The 18904-nt window shown below is 50.3% G+C and overlaps 6 protein-coding genes across 6 annotated transcripts; 4 read left to right on the top strand and 2 right to left on the bottom strand.

Annotated features, from left to right (window-relative positions):
* Positions 1-2362: 2362 nt before the first annotated feature.
* GGI43DRAFT_188812 (Mechanosensitive ion channel-domain-containing protein) lies at positions 2363-6133 on the top strand. The gene has a single exon (XM_083199929.1). It carries the CDS (start codon positions 2738-2740, stop codon positions 5405-5407), a length of 2670 nt encoding a protein of 889 aa, XP_083057426.1. The 5' UTR covers positions 2363-2737; the 3' UTR covers positions 5408-6133.
* A 909-nt stretch (positions 6134-7042) lies between these two features.
* Positions 7043-9476, top strand: GGI43DRAFT_188839 (transcription factor domain-containing protein). The gene is made up of 3 exons (XM_083199930.1): positions 7043-8312; positions 8381-8831; positions 8893-9476. Exons 1-3 carry the CDS (start codon positions 7426-7428, stop codon positions 9331-9333), a joined length of 1779 nt encoding a protein of 592 aa, XP_083057427.1. The 5' UTR covers positions 7043-7425; the 3' UTR covers positions 9334-9476.
* Positions 9440-11752, bottom strand: GGI43DRAFT_188782 (glycoside hydrolase family 27 protein). The gene is made up of 5 exons (XM_083199928.1): positions 11429-11752; positions 11088-11358; positions 10773-10984; positions 10412-10654; positions 9440-10287 (listed from the first exon to the last, which is right to left on the bottom strand). Exons 1-5 carry the CDS (start codon positions 11522-11524, stop codon positions 9619-9621), a joined length of 1491 nt encoding a protein of 496 aa, XP_083057428.1. The 5' UTR covers positions 11525-11752; the 3' UTR covers positions 9440-9618.
* Positions 11753-12389: 637 nt separating this feature from the next.
* GGI43DRAFT_189073 (general substrate transporter) lies at positions 12390-14755 on the bottom strand. Its single transcript, XM_083199932.1, has one exon. The coding sequence runs from the start codon at positions 14141-14143 to the stop codon at positions 12539-12541; it is 1605 nt and encodes a 534-aa protein (XP_083057429.1). The 5' UTR covers positions 14144-14755; the 3' UTR covers positions 12390-12538.
* A 535-nt stretch (positions 14756-15290) lies between these two features.
* On the top strand, positions 15291-16010 carry GGI43DRAFT_386762 (Mpv17/PMP22 family protein; the record flags this gene model as incomplete). The annotated part of the gene is made up of 2 exons (XM_083203837.1): positions 15291-15785; positions 15858-16010. The coding sequence occupies 2 exons, from the start codon at positions 15291-15293 to the stop codon at positions 16008-16010; spliced, it is 648 nt and encodes a 215-aa protein (XP_083057430.1).
* A 571-nt stretch (positions 16011-16581) lies between these two features.
* Positions 16582-18646, top strand: GGI43DRAFT_189145 (glycoside hydrolase family 27 protein). The gene is made up of 2 exons (XM_083199933.1): positions 16582-17655; positions 17738-18646. Exons 1-2 carry the CDS (start codon positions 17078-17080, stop codon positions 18591-18593), a joined length of 1434 nt encoding a protein of 477 aa, XP_083057431.1. The 5' UTR covers positions 16582-17077; the 3' UTR covers positions 18594-18646.
* The last annotated feature ends 258 nt before the right edge of the window (positions 18647-18904 follow it).

Here is an 18904-nt window from a genome sequence, read left to right on the forward strand (position 1 = left end):
ATGGGACGGGCGTTATGGTTATCATCTATCGCGTTCATGCAATTGTTAGCTGTCGTTCATGGCATTTCAATGTATTTGATTTGGGTGTGTGTGGCTCCTTGGCAGGCAAGCCGGGATGGCTGTTCCGACTAGGCCGTCTTGCGAATGCTCGCTGGGCCATCTAACGTCGTTTGGACGGGCTCTCTCGCAGCTGATGGCGATCCGGTTTGTTTCTAGTAAGAATAGCAGAGGCTAAGGCATGCTTGGAAAGCGGTGGCGGAACAGCGGGTGGATAACGAAAACGATGCTCTCTATGTTGTGTGTATTTTGCTGATTTTGATGGTCGTTTCTTCTTGTCTCAGCTGTCGATAGTTTGACAGCAAAAAGAAACAAACGAAAGGCACACCTGTCATTGAAATTACTGACACAAAGCACATGCCGACTAAGGCTGAACAAGGTTTGGCCGCCGTTTGACTTGTGAGCGTAGCGTCAGGGGCACACGGAATGTTTCAGCGACTGCTTTTTCTTCTCTTTCTCCTTCTAGCTCGCCTTCTGGGCAATGCCGTTATAGGCTGCTAAAGGATGGTAGCTTTTCCGATGGATACGCTGTGGAGAGACGGCGAATGTGCCGTGCCAGGGGAGCGAGCAGGTCATCGCCGCAGTACGAGTTGCTGCTCGCACGAATTTGGATACACTCAGAGTCTCATCACTAAAGGCGCCGTGGCGTCGGGAGAGGCAACGCGGCCGATTGGGCCTTAAGGAAAAGGAGGGCTAAAAGGGGAAATTTGTAAGTAAGGCGTTTTTGAAAAATAGAACCGCAAACAGTCGCAGAGTTCGTATCGGGCTCTGGCTTTCATTACAAGCTTAATCTCTCCGTTAGATGGCCATTGTCGATGCGTTATGGAAGTGCTCGTAAAACCCTTGGTGCGCGTCCCTGTGCGTGCCCAGCAAACAGCAGATGCTCCACTTGGATTGGCTCCTGGCGGTACTGGGAACTTGTCCCTGGCTGACACTGGCCCCATTCTTGGTCCATTCATTGCGGGAACCTAAGCGTCGCTACCTATTAGTCAATGGATTCTGCTTTGAAAAACTTGGAAGACTGAGGGCAGAGAAGGCGTCGCGTGGCCTGGTGGTCTGTTTCCACTGTACTGCCTCACTGGGAGACAGGGATTCGCTGCAGGGCTCTGCATGGACATGAACAGCAACATGAACCGTGGCCCCCTGCATGGTGGCTTGCAGCCGGCTTACACATGTATGCTCCGTCGAAAGCAGGCAGAGAAATTGCAGGTGGTACATATTGTTTGGTTGAGTCGACTGGTGTTGAAAGTAATGAATTGATGATGAATGGAACAGCTTCTTGAACGGTGCAGCACTAGGTGGGAGGTGCCGAGACCAAGGACTGTACTCGGTACTTTGATGGATGGTAGCACATGTGCCAGTACTACCAGATATTATGGTGCCTGCAGAGCCAGGTACGTGTATTACGTGCACCATTGCGTGCAACGACGTAGCACCGACCAGGCCCTTTTTCAGCTGTCCTCTGGCCTCGCCAGCCCACTTTACAGCGCAGCCCTTCCCTTCTAGCGGCTGCTCCACTGTGGCCGCCGCCGGCGCACCTCGTATGCGGTACCTGGCACCCCGAGTGGCTAGCCTAGCAGCCGCCACCAGCCGCTACTGCACGCTCTTGTACCCACGACTTGGACGCCGATCGCCCCTTTCAACCAGGGCCTGCCGGCGGCCAGTGAGATCGAGAAGAACCTCCAGCCGTCGTTGGCTCTTGTTTCACCAGTCACGAGTTTTTTTTTCTCTCTCTTTCTTGTTCCCTTTCTTCTTCCCAGAGATCATCTGTTTTGCAGCTTTAAACCCGCTCATCCTCTCCACAATTTCGACTCCTCCCTTTCCCACTCGTTTAGATTGAATTTTTCTTGGCTACCTAAAAGGATCTAACAGCTGTCCTCTCATTCTTTTGCCCTGGTTCACTCATTTTTTTTTTATATATCCTGAAACGCCCCTAGTGCCCTCTTGGTATTTACTTGCCATCCATCCTCTCACCCTCGTCTCTTCATTCACTCCTCTCTCTCTCTCCTGTCACCTCTTTTCTAGAGTTTGGTCAAGGATTTCTTTTACCTTTTTCCATTCTTTCTTTACTCGTGTTCTTCTGCGCATTGTCCCCTCGCCTTTCTCGCTTCGAGCCAATCCTGGTGTTGGCACGGGCCTCCCTTTGGCATTCGTATCGGACATTTATAACCCTCCTGGGCCAAGACTCTGGGGTTCTCAGCATCATCAGCGAATTATTCGTGCATCTTTGACCTGTCATTCTTCTTTTTCGGGGCCTTTCCTGCAAACTCAATTCACCTGGAGCGGGTCTTCAGCAGCGGCCTTCCCTCGCCCGCGATATTTGAAACATCGCTCTCGCCGGCTTTTTTTATGCCCCCTGCTTGGCACAGCGTTGGCTCATCGTGGGGTGCATTGTAACGCTGTTTATTAGACCACGCCTACCTCCTTCATGCTGTGTGGATATTCTGAGCTTTAAACAAAGCAATCGGGCTATCCTTGTAATCTTCTTTTCTAGAAAAAGAAAGCGGAACAGGAACAAACAGCCTTAGTTTTCTGTTAGCTTCATTAAGTCGCAACACCACACCACACCACAGCCGCGGGTATATCCAGTGCCTATTTATAGCCCTCTTGGTATATAAACTGCGCGAGCTACCCATTCATTTTTTACTCGGCACCTGTCGCAGCCCGGGGAAATTTTCATATGGCGAATAGGCAAGCCTCTCGCGCCTCACGGAGCTCAACTGGATTCATCCCTCTCGGAGGAAACGATTCCCGCGACATGGACAACGACAATCCCGGCGGCATCCCTCTGGCCCCTCTGACAACCGTCAAGAGCAACGCTTCCACCACTGGAGCCAGAAGACCGATGCTCAATGCCCACAGCAACGACGAGCACAATGAAAAGCATGGCGCGCACCATCGCCATGCAGGCCGTCGACGGAAGATGGACGACGAAAGCCTGAAGCGCAGACAAACCGGCGAGGATGTCAGCATGAACGCCATGGGTCGACTGTATGCCAAGATCGTCGGCTTCTCAGTCATCACACGATACATGGTTTACGTCGTCCCCGTTGGCATCTTGCTGGCAGTTCCTCTGATTGTGCTTCCCCTTACCGGCCACAAAAACGACATCCGCCTCGGCACGAATGACGGCGCCCGTGGCCCCCCTCTCTTCTATCTCTTTCTCTGGATTCAAATCTCCTGGCTCTCTCTATGGGGCGTCAAGGTAGCTGTTTGGTTTCTCCCACACGTCTTCATGTTCTTCTGCGGCATCGTCAGTGCAGGCACTCGCAAATACGCTACGGTTCTTCAGAATCTGACCATTATCATTTCCATCTTCTTCTGGGGCCTGGCTTCGTGGCTTACTTTCAAGACTATCTTTGCTCAAGCTTACTCTGATGGAATTGCCTGGGTCGTCAACCTGGAGCGTGTCCTTGGTGCCTGCTTCGTGTCTTCTGCCATCCTTCTCGGTGAAAAGGCCATTGTTCAGCTCATTGGTGTATCGTATCATCAGCGATCCTTTGATAACCGCATCAAAGACTCCAAGAGGGAAATTCACCTCCTGGGTCTTTTGTACGATGCCTCTCGCACACTCTTCCCTATGTACTGCCCCGAATTTGCCGAAGAAGATTATATCATCGAAGATAGTATCGAGATGATGCTCCGACGCAAAGCCGGCAAGTCTAGTGTTGGCGGTGTTGCTCCTGCGAGGATCATTGGTGACGTCGGCCGATTTGGTGACAAGGTGACATCCGTCTTTGGCAACCTTGCAAGTGAAATCACGGGCAAGCACGTCTTTAACCCCAATTCCGCCCACTCCATTGTTATCGAAGCCTTGGAGAAGAAGCGATCTTCCGAGGCCCTGGCTAGGCGTCTCTGGATGTCCTTTGTCATCGAGGGCCGGGACGCGCTCTACCCTGATGACGTGGAAGAGGTTCTTGGACCAGCCTACAAGGCGGAGGCCGAAGAGGCCTTTGAGGCCATCGATACCGACGCCAACGGGGATATCAGCCTCGAGGAAATGCTACGTAAAGTTGTGGAGATGGGTAAAGAGCGGAAGGCTATTGCCGAAGGCATGAAAGACATTGGTCAGGCCCTAACAGCATTTGATAAGGTCTTGCTGTTCGTAGTGTTACTGATCACTGTTTTTATCTTTCTGTCCTTCTTCAACAGCAGTCTGCTCACAACCATCGCCACCGCCGGAACCGCTCTTTTATCTCTTTCCTTTGTCTTTGCCGTTACTACCCAAGAGTTCCTTGGTTCTTGCATCTTTCTTTTCGTCAAACACCCCTACGATGTCGGTGATCGTATCGAGGTTTCCGGCACGCAAATGCTGGTCGACCGTATTTCCCTCTTGTATACTGTTTTCACACGCACCGATAAAATGCAGGTTTCGCAGGTCCCCAACATTGTATTGAATAATCTCTGGATCGAAAATATTACTCGAAGCAAGGCCATGTCGGAGAGCTTCACTGTCGACATCTCTTTTGACACTTCATTTGAAGATATCGAGCTGCTCCGTGCAGAGATGGAGAAATTTGTTCGCGCGCCTGAGAACTCTCGAGACTTCCAACCCGACTTCAGCATTGGTGTTGGCGGTGTCAATAACCTTGACAAGCTGACTCTAAAACTCGCCATCAAGCACAAGTCCAACTGGCACAACGAGCGCGTCCGAGCCACTCGCCGCTCCAAGTTCATGTGTGCTCTGGCCATTGCTATGAAGAAAGTTCCCATCCTTCCTCCTGGCGGCGGTGGGGAGGCTCTTGGTGGACCCACTAATCCTACTTACTCTGTGGCTGTTAGCGATTCGTGGGCTATTGAGAGCCGAGACAAGGCAGCCAAGGCAACTGATGCCGGGCGCATGGTACCGACAATGGATCAGACCCAGGAAGAGCTGTTTCAGTCAGAGAAGAACGCAGCATCTGTGCTCAATTCAAACCGAAACCTCGCCGTCGAAACCACGGGTATGTGGGATTCTGATACTCGCTCAATCGCGTCTAGAGACCCTGGCGACGAGCCGGATCTTTTGAAGAAGGAGACCAGCCAGCGTGGCGGCCGCCGACGAGCGGGTGAGGGTTTGACCGGACTTACACCTTCGGATAGCAACTCTGGAACATTCCCTACAAGCCCCAGAATCCAGGCATATGATGAGGAGGCCCAAACTGGAGTCCGAGGATCTCAGTTTGGCGCTCACCAGGACGACGGAGCGTCTGTCCAGCGCCAATCCAGCTACCGGGGCGCCAGCTTCGACGTGAGCCGCACTGAGGACACCCTCCACCTGCATCCTTCGGTGCACGTCCCTGGCCGAGGCCTCAGTGTTGGTCGACGCCACCAAGGATCGACAACCAGCAACCCTCACCATGAGGTGTAACCCTCTCCCTCCAAACGGGAAGGCAGCTGAGGAGCCAAAATACTCAATCTCGGGGCAAGCCACGACTGAGCAGTTTGTTTAGATTGAAAGACCACCACTGTGATGTCAAAAGACGTTGACTGTGAGTGAGGCTTGCACAATTTTCTTTTTATTTTATTTCGGTACTTGGATTTTGATTTGTTTAAATACAAAACAAAAAAACATTGGGACAAGTGGTTCATGATTTTTTATTTTGCGTTCAAAAGGGGCCCTGCTGCTGTACGCTTATGAGTACAACGAAGGGCAAAACTGGTTTATTCTTGATTTATTTCATCATGGAGGGATTGGAGGAAAAGCATTATCAAAATTCGGGTTTCTTTGGATTGAATTAGAATTTTCGGGAATCAAGGCGCTGAGGCTGGCGTGCCGGCCCTGCAGCATCGTTTGCATGAACTCTTTTACACTACATACTAGCTTTTTTTTATTACTCTCTCACCACACACATTCACTTCTTCTCTTTTTGTCATTTTACACCCCTCTCAGATATGGCTTTACATAGCAATAGACTTGCCGATTATGCCTGGCCAGCTCTACTCTGTTTTACGTTTGCATGAGTGATGAACTGATATGTATCTTGTTGATCAATCTGGACAGTCTCTTCTAACTGCATAGAAGGATGGTGCGTTTGGTGCTTTCCAGATGTATACCCTTGATAATATGTAATAGCTCGTATAAGTCTTTCAGATATTCCAAATATTCTATAAAGCAGCGTCAGCTAAGAGATTAAGGGATAGGAGACGGCACCCAAGTAGGTAGGTAAGCACCCAGTATTACTTGGCGGTATACAAGGTAAGCCTGCCAGCAGAGATAAATTGCAGCAGATGACTAAGCTCTGGAATATAGAAACCGTCGACTTCAATTCTTCCAATTCACATCATCATTCCTCGCAAGCTGTCGAAGGATCATCCAACCCGCAAACTAGAGCTGCAAGACGGATGACGGCTATCGAGCTCCTAGAGATCTGCTCCCCCTAGGCGGATGAATCGTTCATGGCTGGATGCTTTTCCGAATCCTGGGTTTCAGCTGTGCACCGCCCTCATTGCCATGGCAGTTGATAGTTTACTAATGCCAACGCCACCGCATGTAGGAATGACATGCCCTTGCACGCTCACACCACCAAACGGCACTGGATCGTCGCTCCGGCTCGGCGTACCCCTGGCCCACGATCCGAACTCCCATGCGTCCAGTTTGCATGCACGGGTGGCCGCCTGACAGCAGACACCAATTGGCAGCAGAGCCACCCCCGCAAACCGTTCTCCGCACTGCAAATTGGGCTTGCCATCTAACCGTATAGTCTGGCTGCGAAACCCGAGTATTTCCCCAGAGAGTTAGCCGTAGCCCTGTTTTCCTAATGTCCGCTCCCCACCATCAGCACTTGCTTGAAGCGTCGGAAAAGGTTGCCCTCAGCTTTGCCGAAATAGTAGTCGAGTTTATTGAGAACTACTGGGCAAACCAAGCAACAGTCACCTGAACTAGGGAAAAAACGTGGTGGGTGGCAATCGAAAGCATTATAGCGGAAAGGGGAACAAGCAGGAAAAAAGAGCGATAGTGACATTCGGTAACGCTGCGGGGGTGGCGTGTGAGATGCATTGCAACGCTGGCCTGACCCTGTGAAAGTGAGCCGTCGGGAAAAGGAAGCTCTCTCTTTTTTTTTCTTTGCCTTGACAGGGAAGAATAATTTTGATTCAGGAGGAGATTCATTTTCCTTTAGACATTAACTTTTTCGTCCAGCTGTATTTGCTTCTGTGGATATCTATCCCTAGTTCCATCTATTGCTTCACGCAGAAGGACCTTTATTGACAATCAATTGCGAGTCTGGGGATCGAGCTGACAGCATTGTGCTTGGCGATTGAATAATCAAAGAGTAATTGTCCGATATAGGAGAGAGCTTCTGTATCGTCTTCTGCAGCTGCCTTCATAGCTGTCGTTGCGTTTTCAACTCTCTGCAACGCCAATCTTCGCCTTTGAAGAGAGTCACGATGTCAAGCGCGCCGACCCCCACGCAGAAGCCGCCACAGCAGGTATGCGACAACTGTCGCTTCCGGAAAATGAAGTGCGATCGCGGGCTGCCCTGCAGCAACTGCGTTGTGTCTTCAATTCCCTGCCGATACTTACATACGCTTCGACGCAAAGGACCAAGAGGAGGCAAAGGCCGCCGGCTGTCTCAGATCAGACAAGGTCTCACGGAGCCTGATAAAAACCACTTCGACGTTAGCACGCCAGCTACACAGATTCAGTTCAACGCTTTGGAAGATTCGAATAGGAGTCGGGGAGCAGGCTCTGGTAACCAGCATAATCCTCTTTTAGCTCTTGCGTCAACGTCTGGGATAGCTACGGAACATGACAAGCAGAGGCTATCGGTGGCCTTGGCGGCTCATGTACAGGTGTTTATGAAGCACCTGTTTCCCATCATGCCTGTCATCAACGACAGAGAGCTACTAGCAGACTCATTACGCTTAGACGAGCTCTCTCCTTCGCGATATGCCTTTCTCCTATCTCTCTGCGCAGCAACGCGGATCCAACTCAAGCTGGATAATGCAGACGAGTATGATGAAACATCAGTTGGCATCAACACCTCGTTAGACTCACCTCTCACGGGCGAGGCGCTGCTGACCGCCGCTGAGCAGGCCCGGCTCCAGTTCAACGTGGTTGACGACTTGAGCCTGGACACCCTGCTGACTTCTTTCTTCCTTTTTGCGGGCTATGGCAACTTGGAAAAGCACACACATGCTTGGTTCTATCTGAACCAGGCCATATCCCTGGCTCTGTCGATTGGCCTGCACAGCGAGTCGGCTTACAGTAACCTGCAAGAAAACGAGCGGGACATTAGAAGGCGGATATTCTGGCTCTTGTTCGTCACGGAGAGGTGAGTTGCCCAAATTCCAATCCTTTCAAGGAAGATGAGCCTTTGAGACTAATTACAAATCGTGATAGGACATACGCCCTTCAACACCGGCGGCCAGTGATGCTGCGAAACACCATCTCAAAGCCACAAATTGTCGACTCAGATTGCCCCATTGTCATGCACGACTTTGTAAACCACGTCCGTCTATTTGAGCTGTTGCCGTGTTCTCTGTACGAATGGCAGCCTCACACCGATGGATGCCAGCCACAGGGAGTCGCCCTCAGCCATTCTATAAGCAACAAGCTCTCCGCTGTACAGCCGGCAGAGTCAGTAATGGAAAGCCAGAGATTTGATACCCTTGTTACTCAGCAGTGGCTCCGCGTATCGATGTGGAGGCTCGCGTTTGGTTCCAAGCCGAATCTTGTATACGGCCAGGGCCTTGTGCCTGCTCTTGGCCTGCCGTTTGATGCTGGCAAGTCCATCATGAAGGCCCTGGGGTCTGTGAGCCAGACCTCAAAGGACTGCCACGGAATTGCTATCGTAAGTTTCCGAGAAGCATAAGTCTAAAATTGCTGTAATTGAAACTGACCGTGATTGATAGGAGCAAAAGCTCTTTGACATTGGAATGAGTCTGGCAGATGCATCCATGTCTGCTTCTCCCATGTCCTCTTTCGAATTCGGGCCACAGGACCTTTTGGTCTCAGTGGTCAAGTTCCTAGGCCGCATCCGTGGGTGCCAGTCTCACCTATTACCGAAGCTCTTGAAGCACTCCGAGATGATCCTCGGCTTCTCAAACCCTATTGCTAGCATCGACGTCCACTGGCCAGCACTTTTAGAGGAACATGCGGGCGGTGTGACGGACACCGTGGGTGACTTGACTGCACAGGGAGACGAGTCATCAAGTAGTACGGGCAGCTGGCAGGACACTTGCGATCTGGCGATGCTAGAGCCTGGCGCGGCGTCATTCATGACGCTATCGTGTGACGATACGCCGTTTGACGCTGAACAGGTGCATATAGCAGGGCAAGTGGAAATTGCATAAGATTCAATCTGGATCCAAGTCTCAAGCGTGTCTTTTTTCTTTCTGAAAACTCTTTTTGAAGAGATTTAATTTTTCTTTTCTTTTGGTCTTTGGTTACAATATTGGATTTATTGGATGGCTATAAATGTTCTATGAGATATGTCTATGTATATGGTTTATGATTGCTGCGTGGTTTCTGCCAAACCATGCAAATCAAACAGAGAAATCCCTCTAATTTTGGAATACTCATCTGTATCTCTCTCTTTAATATGTGAAGCCCCAGTTGGCTATTTAGCTGCTTCTTTTTCAAAGCTCATCTCTCAAAAGGCTCTTCCTCACGGAATCTTGCCCACTAATGCTCTGCAGTCTAAACACCTTTGCAGAATGTCTCTGCACGCGCACCTTAATCTCCTCACCCGCCTTGACAGTTCCGATACGCTCGCCAAACAATCTTGGATCCCGACGCTCCAGGCCTTCAGCGTAGGGCACAGCCGTGGCGTTGTACCAGTCAACCTTTGTCTGCAGGAAAGTCCGACGAGCGTCCGCGCCCTTGGCGTCCAGCAGGGCCTGGGCGTCGCTGGTGCTCATGCGGGAGCCGGTGCTGCCCCACAGGTCGTGGATGGCCCAGTCCTGCTGGATCTGCGGGGCGGTGCCCACGCCGTCCATGATGAAGACGTCCTCGAGCGAGGCGGCCATGTCGAGGTCCGCGTCGGCGGCGTTGAAGAAGATGACGACCTGGTCGCCGTTGGCCAAGGGACCGCTCCAGACCTGCGCCTCGCCGACGCCGAAGCGGTCGACGGGGACATCGAGGTTGCGCAGGATGCGCTGGACGGCGCGGCCGCGGGGGTCCTGGTTGAGGGCGATGATGGCGGGGTTGTTAATGATGGCGAGGGAGGAGGCCGTCATGGAGCGTAAGTCGTTGCCGAGGAGCAGGGGGGACTTGAGGGCTGCCCACATGGAGAAGTGGGCTTTGTACTGTGAAATATTAGTTTCTCATCCCGTGTAAGTGAAAAGACAAGGGGGGAGGGGAATCTTTGCGTATGTTTCCCCGGTTTCCTTTCCTACACCATAAATGAATGATAGTGGAGATAGCACTTACCTCCTCTTCAGTCATGCCACCATGGCCAACCTCGAGCATATCCAGGTCGTTCCACCCGCCGGGGAGGCCCCGATCGATGTAGGGCGCAACCTTGTTGATAATGGCCAGCACGGAACAGTGCGTGCCAGGCGCAATGCAGGCCGGGTCTGCGGCATTGGTGCATGAGCACAGGTCGTCGGGACGAGCAAAAGAGTCGTAGATGTCACCAGAGATGCGCCATGAATTGGCGATGGATCCTCCCCACTATCCGTTGCGCGACGGGAAAAAACGCATAATTAGCCTTTCTTCTTCTTCCTCTTTCCTCTTCTTCTTCTCGCATTGGTGCGCGTATAAGTGGCAGGAGTTTTCTTGATTGGCTTACAGTGTGGACGTAGTCTTCGCCCCAGTTGCACAGGCTGTAGAGGATGGACCGACCCGTCTTCTTAATGGCCTCTGCCATTGCGTTGAAGCGGTTGAAGGATATTTGGGGCGTGCCGAAGCGGCCCATGTGGTAGCAGTTGTCGTACTTGAGGTAGTCGACGCCCCAGTCGGCGAAACTCTGAGCGTCGGCCTCTTCGTAGTCGAGGGATCCGGCTATATTCATTCCACCGTTATGATTAGCACCTCTCATCTCTCTCATCTTTCTCTCCGCTAACTAAACGGAATCGCAAAAAGAGGAAGCAAGCCTGTATCTCACCATATCTTGCGCACGTCATCTCGCCTGCGCTCGAGTACATGCCAAACAAGAATCCCTGCTCGTGCAGCGCATCTGCTACGGCGCGCATCCCGTCGGGAAACTTGGAGTTGTCGGACACGAGCTTGCCTTTGTCGTCTCGGCCGGAAGACCAGCAGTCGTCTAGCACGACATACTTGTAGCCTAGATCTTGCAGGCCGTATTCCGTGAGCAGCTTGGAGGTGTCGAGAAGGAGGGCGGAGGAGACGGAGCAGGCGAAGGTGTTCCAGTTATTCTGTTCATGAAACATTATATGTGAGTTTATATGTTTCGATTTCACTAATCAGAGGAAGAGAATTACATACCCATCCCATCTGAGGAGTTCTCGCCAGCCCATTCCTGGCAGCTCGGACGCCGCTCGCGGAGAGGGCAACGAGGAGCCCTTCCTTTGGAAATCTCATCTTGTAATTGTATTGAGACCACTCAGAAAGAATGAAGAAGAGGCCCTTACTCAAATCTAAAGAGAGAAGAGAGGAAGTCTAATGGTAAAATATGAGAAGAGCCGACGGAGAAAGGAATTGAAAAAGTAGGAGGAGGGGAAACGGAATCTCCGTTTATGTATGCGTCGCTAATATATTATAGCAGCACCTCCACTCATTATTTAAATAAGGGAAGCCATCCGTCCACCAGAAGAGCAACGAATGCCGTACTGCTTTCACTGATATAGAGAGAAAAATTACAAAAAGATAAGCATAAACCGAGCAAATCCAGACAGAATACCGTTATCAGGCAGCAGCCAAATTCCCCATGCTGTTCCCCATCTCATCCTGGAGACCCCCAAAATATCCCATCCTACTTCCACGGAGAATTATGATATGATTGGATCACGGGCTACCATCAGCTGCCGTTCGTTACGGTCAATTAATCGGAGGCGCCTCTGATTCGTAGATAAAAAAACCGGTAGGGAATTTTATTGTCGATCCAATCGAATAATAGAGATTGGGTGGGATCCCGTGGGAGTTTATTCGGAACAAAAGCTGGGGACTCCACATGGTCTGGTGATTGGCTGTTTTTAGCATGAGATCTGGGGAGACATGGTTTGTTAGTTAGATCCTAGTGGACTACGGACTACTATTGTACTAATTCTACTAATACTGCTGAAAAAGGCAATCTGGGGTAAAGTTGGCCGAAGGCTCATTGAAACAGCTGGTGTGAGGCTGTCCAAGTATAAAAGACCCGAAGGCTTTTTCTAGTTATATGGAGTGCTAGCCAAGATTCTGGTGGTGTTAGAAGCCAAATATTATAGCAGTATAGTGGTTAATCTTTTGCATATGGTTCACTCGTTCTTGCAAACGGAAGATTGAATAATTCATTACTCTTCATTAGAATAGCTCTACTACACAACTATCTTTCACAATGGTAGCATTGGCACGATGCCTTTCATCATGAATCCCTGTCTTCCCCCTATTCTTTCTTCATGGTAGAGCATCGCTCTGGAATGCGTCAATCTGGTAGTTGGCAAATTTCCGTGCCGGCACTCTTCTGGCAAACAAAATGTCCAGCTCCTCATAAGTTCGGTCCTTGGACTCTGGCAGCCGGAAGTACGCCCAAACAAAGGTGAGGAAAGCAGTGCCTCCCCAAACAAAGCCTGTGTATCCCTTAAGATTCCACTCGGTTGGGTTCATAAAGTATGGCTGTAGGACGCCGGCGATGATACTAACAATAGCATACGCATTGCGAGCCAAGCACACAGTCTTTTGACGAAGGCGTGTGGATCCAAGCTCTGCTGGCAACGCCCAGCCAAGCTGTCCGGCAGAAAGCTGGAAGACAAAAGTCCAGATAAGAGTCAGCACAGCCTGGGCCATGCCAATGCTGTGATCATTCGTTTTTGCGTTGAGGCCGCCAATGATGATCAAGATGATTGACATGACGAACATGCCAGTGACATATGCGGTGCGACGTCCGACGTACGGCATGACGAAGATCCAAGAAACGATGGTGCCAAACAGGGCCATGCCGTTTCCACCGACGTTGAGGTGGTAGGTCTGAGTTGTGGATAGGCCCACCTGTTGGAAGAAGTAGGTCGAGTTGTAAGCAAAGTTGAGACCAGAGAGGACCTGACCGGCAAACACGACGCATGCAATCTCTGTTCGGCGAAGTTCAAAGCCCTTGAAGCAGTCCCAGTAGGATGTGCCCACCTCGAGTTGCTCTTCCAGATTGTTGGTGTAGATGATCAGATTGAGACTCTCCTGCAACTCTTCTTCTGTAGGATTTGTCCGTAGCTTTCTCAACGACTCCTTTGCCTCCTCGTGGCGTCCCTTGCGGACGAGATGCCAAGGAGAGTCTGGGGCAAACCAGATGATGGGGAATAAAACAACTGGCCAAAACCATTGAATGGCAAAAGGCACTCTGTATGACCACTCAGTCGTGTTGTTGACGAGGCCAGCCATGATGCCAGCTGAGATGAGCTGTCCAATGATAAAACACATGTTGGTCCAGCTAGTCAGGTATACTCGCAGAGTCATTGGAAGAACCTCTGAAGCATAGGCTGGGGCAGTGGTGGCAAAGATACCCCATGGAAGACCACATAGAAGCTCACCAACAAGGAGAACTTTGGTGTTTGGCGCAAAGAAGACGATGAAAACAAAGGCACTCAACGTCGCAAGAGAGGCCAAAATAACTCGAATATGGCCAAACTTGTTCACGAGATAGCCATTAAGAAGCGTGCCAAAGAAGGAGCCAACACCGGAAGCATTACCGAGACCAGCCTGCCAAGGAGCCGAAAGCTGGTAGTTGCCAGAACCCTCGTTAAATTTGCCGTACTTCTTGGCAAATTCAGGATACGCGTAAAAATTGCCCAGCAGGTTGGTATCGTAACCCTCCATGATGACACAGGCGGATACGACTAGACACCAGAAGATGGCTTTTGGATAGAGGCGGAGGGCCTGGAGGGGAGCAAGATTATGCTCGGCCTCAGCGCCCTGTTTCGCCTTGTCTGTGATTTCATTGATGTTGTACTTCTCATCGGCTTCGATGGGAAGATCTTCTGTGTGGGTCACCCCCAGATTTGACTTCTCCATGATGGCGGTTTGGCGGCCACGTTTTTATGGTGGAGAAATGACGATCAAAAGTAGAGCCGTCTTTATATAAGGGTAAAAAAGAAAACTAAAAAAGAGGAAGAAGCAGGGAATTTATAAATCTCGGCAAGCAAGACGCAAGAACAGACCATGTGTGTCTTATCTTGGTCGTAGCGATCCCTTGTCTCACCGTTTTCTTGGTGACATCGGCCCAATGTCATCGAGAAAGAAGAACAAACATCATGCCGAGACCCTCCTTTATAGACTCACCAGCTTGCCACCCCTCATGTGAATATAGCCCCAATAGCGACTAGCTCTTCCTTGCCATCTGGAGCGAATTCCGAGAGACACCTCGTTTCTGTTGACAAAAAAACAAGTTCTTGGCTTTCGTCGAATCAGCTTACATGTGTTGCAACTCGGCTCGTCTTTCCACCCCCGCAATTGGCCATTCCCTACCAGGATTAAGCCAGCCTTGCAAAGCCTGGACTATTACCCCGGGCCGACGTATTTTCTTTGGCGGTAAAACGAGTATAGCCTGTATAGGCATGGAGGCGCTGGCAGTTCGGTACGGCCAACGCTATTCATGTGCCGATAATTTCCCCTTTTGGAGTCTCTTGAGAGTGACATAGCGCGGGGTTGAGGCAAGGAAGAGGCAAAAAGCTTTTGGCAACTTTGCAGGGGCCGGGGATGATATTATTGAGAAGACCTTTTTTATGTAATTATGTGGAATTCTGGACTGCAGTCGTCTGATAAGCCCAGCTAACTGGGTCTGAGATGGCACGTTTGCCCCTCCAGGCGATCATGCAACGTATGTTTGCTGCGAGCGTTATAACGGTCGGCTTCGGAAGTATCGCCGAACTCGAGCTAGATGCATCACAGCGGTAGTGAATCCACAATACGCGTGATGCTCTCCTAGTAGATGAAAGAATTGCGACATGGCCAATAGCTCGGGGGCAGAGATAGTATCTCGGAGTATCTCACGGAGAATATAGACACTTGATGAATGCCTTCATTCTCCGGGAGTGGCCCCTTTGGGAAACGTACATACTTAACAGTCCAACCGCAGTAAAGCCTTTGTTAGACTGAATGGTAATTTGTTTCTTTCGAATGGCGCAGCTCAAAAAAAAAGAAGATTCAAGCTATCGATGCAATGGATTCCAAAGTTACCAGTGCAACTGTTCAGGCGACTGTGCTAAATGCATTGTCCGGGGTATTTGCCCAAGGAATTTTGGCATATCGCAAGGGGGTTAGTGGAATCTCCATGACGTCGCTATTGATTGACATTGCTAATAGCTCGGTCTTCGTCTATCAGGCTGTCGATGAGATTGACTTCTCTTCTATCCTGCGCTTCATCGTGTATACGGTGCTCACAACTCCTCCCAACTATAGATGGCAAGAGTTCCTGGAGCAGACGTTTCCAACCACGACGGAGCCAAAGGAAGAAAACAAATCTCTAAAAGATAAACCAACTCCATCTCCATCTCAAGATGCAGTGACCGGTGGTAAGCTCAACATCGCCAACACGGCAGCCAAGTTCTTCCTGGATCAAGGTCTTGGAGCACCGGTCAACACGCTCCTGTTCATCTGCCTGATGGGTCAAATGAATCTTCAGGGTTATGATGGCATCCTGAGTAGCGTTGTAAGCGTGAGTATTGGACAGCCCCTTTCGAAAGCTGATGAGATAGGAGGATCTGGAGAGGCTGACCAAGAACTTTAGGACTTCTGGCCCATGTTATTTGCGGGATATCGAGTGTGGCCGATTGTTTGTCTTCTAAACTTGGTCGTCGTGCCGTTTGACTACCGGCAGCTTGTTGGTAGCATTGCTGGGCTTGGTTGGGGAGTGTTTCTCAGCCTCCGCCAGATAAAATAGAGATCTAGCTGGGGAGAGGGAAGTGCCAGGCAAAGCATCTGGATGACGGTTTGAAAAGCATGATAATTAGATTAGAGGACACAGAACACAGATATGGCTTTGTGGTAGATTTCAATCACGGCTAAGATGATACCTGGGTGTCACATTGGTCAGGTGGAGGAATTGGTTTTCCATGATGGCAGAGAGAAAGAGGGAAGAACGCCTTTCATTCTCGTTGCTGCTTGGAACCACGGAGCGAAATCGACATCTGTACTTTGTAAAGCAATTCCTTCAACGGAAAGTTAGCCGTGATCGGGCGGTCAACCATTTTACCCGGCAAATGGCCTCGTTCGACCTTTTCCGCCTCATTTGTTTTTCCGTCCAAGACCTCTCCGCCCTTTTCCGTCTCCTCGCCTTTCATCTCAGTTATGCCTCTTAGTTGCCTTTATAGCTTCCGTCGGCTAGAAATCGCATTATTGCCAATACGAAGCTCAACTAGGCTCGTTTAATTGTAGTTGCTGCTAAGATGTTTTTGTGTACCCCAGATGGCGAGAATGGCTAAATCCCCGGTGATGACAACACCAGGGGTTGCATTATCTCCGCATTGAACCCCAGGAATTCCCCATACTCTCCGCATTAGATCGGTGCAACCCAATGGTACGTAATCGTCATAGCTTATTTCTCTATTATCGCGGCCTAGAACATACGTGCATTGCCATTATACGGAGCTTTTATTCTCTCATCTTCGAGTAAGCCTTGGCGGAGAGTGCAGATGCCGAGCAATCCTCCGCCGCGAGTTGCCGACATCATACCGCCGGATAGCTGAATTCCGCCCAAAGAGTAGTCGTGAACATGCGATTCTACTCACAGAGTGGTATTATAATACGTAAATAGAAATAATATAAAATAGCCGCGTTGGAGCTTGACTGCATCTTATAAGCCCTGCTCAGATCTTCCAGATTAAGAGCTCAGAGTGTGTCAGTTTAACACCTTTGACACCTTCTCAGGGTGATTTCAACTCGCAAAGAACCTCTACACTTTTCTTGCCATCTTAACAAGCTTGGTATCGTTTATTGCAGATATCAACTATGGCAAACAGCCTACTTTCGGCGCTGCTGCTTGGTTTGAGCGCAACCGGCGCCGTGGCAGCTCCCAATGCTAAACGGACGTCGAACCAAGGCGGAACACCACTCAAGATCATCTCCTACAAGGAAACACCCAATGGTTTCCGCAGCTCTGCCCGTGGATGGAATTCATTCGGCATCCAGGCAAATCCCCTGACTCTCCCAAGCTTCAAGTTTGATCAAGAGCATGTCATTGAACAGTGCGATCGCCTAGTCGGCCTTCCTGGATATGACACCTGCAGCTTGGACTCGGGCTGGTCCGTTGGAGGAAACGGCGATGAGTATGGCCGCATCATTTACGATGATACGGTCTTCGATATTCCCAAATTGGCAGACCATCTTCACAGCAAGGGTCTAAAGATGGGCGTCTACATTGTGCCAGGTGCCTTCCTAGCAGATGTCAACAAGACTGTCATTCACACGGATGTCAAGATTGGCGATATTTGCCATGGTAACGAGGGTCTTGTAAGATGTATCTTCGACTTCACGCAGCCTGCTGCGCAGCTGTGGCACAACTCTTGCGCCGATCTGTTTGCTTCGTGGTAAGTGCCAAACACATGTTCTTACTTATAGGTTTCTGTCACTCTCTACTTGGATTGTTTGTGCTAATAATGGAGTGTTTAGGGGAGTTGATTTTGTCAAACTCGACTTTGTCACGCCTGGCTCGCCTGACAATGGCCAAATGCTGCCTCCTGATGGAAGCGGCTCCGTCATTGCATGGCACAAGGCCATCCAGCAAACTGGCCGCAAGATGCGGCTTGACATTTCCTGGAAGCTTGATCGTACTCAAAAGTATTTCAACATTTGGAACTCTAATGCTGATTCCATGAGAACCGACCAGGATCTCAACAACAGCGGTCAGTCGTCTTTCGTATCATGGGCTACTGTTCAACGAGCCTTTGACAACTACCGCCAATTCATCGTTGCCGGTCTACAGTATTTTGACCACTTAAACATCTACCCTGATATGGATAATCTTCTTGTCGGCAACAACGCCACAACCTCTGGTATCACAGACGCACAGCGACAGACAGTCATGACGCACTACATCGGAGCTGGTGCCAACCTGATTCTTGGCTCTGATCTCACCAATCTCGACAAGTTTGGCGTGAACCTGCTAACCAACAAAGCGGCACACGCTGTGGCCACCTTTACCGCACAGTATCCCATGCAGCCGCGTAACCCCGGCACTGGTGGACAAGCTTCCCAACAGCTCCAGGCCTGGATCGCAGGACCGGCTCCCAACGGTCAAGCTGTTGTTGTGCTCGCCAACTACGGCCCCGACCTCGGCCAGGGAGGATTTAACGGCACCAGCACTGATGTTGAGTTGGTTTCAGCTTCATGGAAGGACCTGGGAATTAAGGGAACTTATCGTGTCCATGATGTTTGGAACAACAAGGACCTGGGCAGCCAGAAGAGTGGCGTCAAGGCAAACTTGGGACCCGGCGAAAGTGTCCTCTTGACGCTGACTCAGGTATAAGAGGCTATAGGTAGAGAAAGGGCCTGATTGAGTAGCTATTTTGCAAGTTTGATAGACAAACATAGGTAATAAAACAAAACAAATGCATCACTTGGGCGTCATTTCGTGTAAGTAAGCTGTGCTGTCAATATGCACGTAGGGTGCATCTCAGAAATCAACAATGGGGGCCTGCAAAGCGGCCCAGCATGCGTGGCATTGCAGAATATTTACAATACGCAACATGTCGCATGCTGCATATCTGCACATATAGACAAAGGACATGAAGATTGAATATTCGGCCATTAGCAGCAACAAATATCCTCTTTCGGGCC

Source organism: Trichoderma evansii, assembly GCF_050947405.1.
Source record: "Trichoderma evansii strain SZMC 28006 chromosome Unknown GGI43scaffold_21, whole genome shotgun sequence".
In the NCBI taxonomy this organism is placed as follows: Eukaryota; Fungi; Ascomycota; class Sordariomycetes; order Hypocreales; family Hypocreaceae; genus Trichoderma; species Trichoderma evansii.

Excerpts from the sequence above, each read along its gene's own strand:
- GGI43DRAFT_188839 (XM_083199930.1), top strand. The coding sequence starts at position 7,426 with ATGTCAAGCGCGCCGACCCCCACGCAGAAGCCGCCACAGCAGGTATGC. Across the intron at positions 8,313-8,380 it reads CTCTTGTTCGTCACGGAGAG|GACATACGCCCTTCAACACC; the intron begins GTGAGTTGCCCA and ends AAATCGTGATAG. Across the intron at positions 8,832-8,892 it reads ACTGCCACGGAATTGCTATC|GAGCAAAAGCTCTTTGACAT; the intron begins GTAAGTTTCCGA and ends CGTGATTGATAG.
- GGI43DRAFT_188782 (XM_083199928.1), bottom strand. The coding sequence starts at position 11,524 with ATGAGATTTCCAAAGGAAGGGCTCCTCGTTGCCCTCTCCGCGAGCGGC. Across the intron at positions 11,359-11,428 it reads GAACTCCTCAGATGGGATGG|AATAACTGGAACACCTTCGC; the intron begins GTATGTAATTCT and ends TTTCATGAACAG. Across the intron at positions 10,288-10,411 it reads GTGGCATGACTGAAGAGGAG|TACAAAGCCCACTTCTCCAT; the intron begins GTAAGTGCTATC and ends AATATTTCACAG.
- GGI43DRAFT_189073 (XM_083199932.1), bottom strand. The coding sequence starts at position 14,143 with ATGGAGAAGTCAAATCTGGGGGTGACCCACACAGAAGATCTTCCCATC.
- GGI43DRAFT_188812 (XM_083199929.1), top strand. The coding sequence starts at position 2,738 with ATGGCGAATAGGCAAGCCTCTCGCGCCTCACGGAGCTCAACTGGATTC.
- GGI43DRAFT_189145 (XM_083199933.1), top strand. The coding sequence starts at position 17,078 with ATGGCAAACAGCCTACTTTCGGCGCTGCTGCTTGGTTTGAGCGCAACC. Across the intron at positions 17,656-17,737 it reads GCCGATCTGTTTGCTTCGTG|GGGAGTTGATTTTGTCAAAC; the intron begins GTAAGTGCCAAA and ends TGGAGTGTTTAG.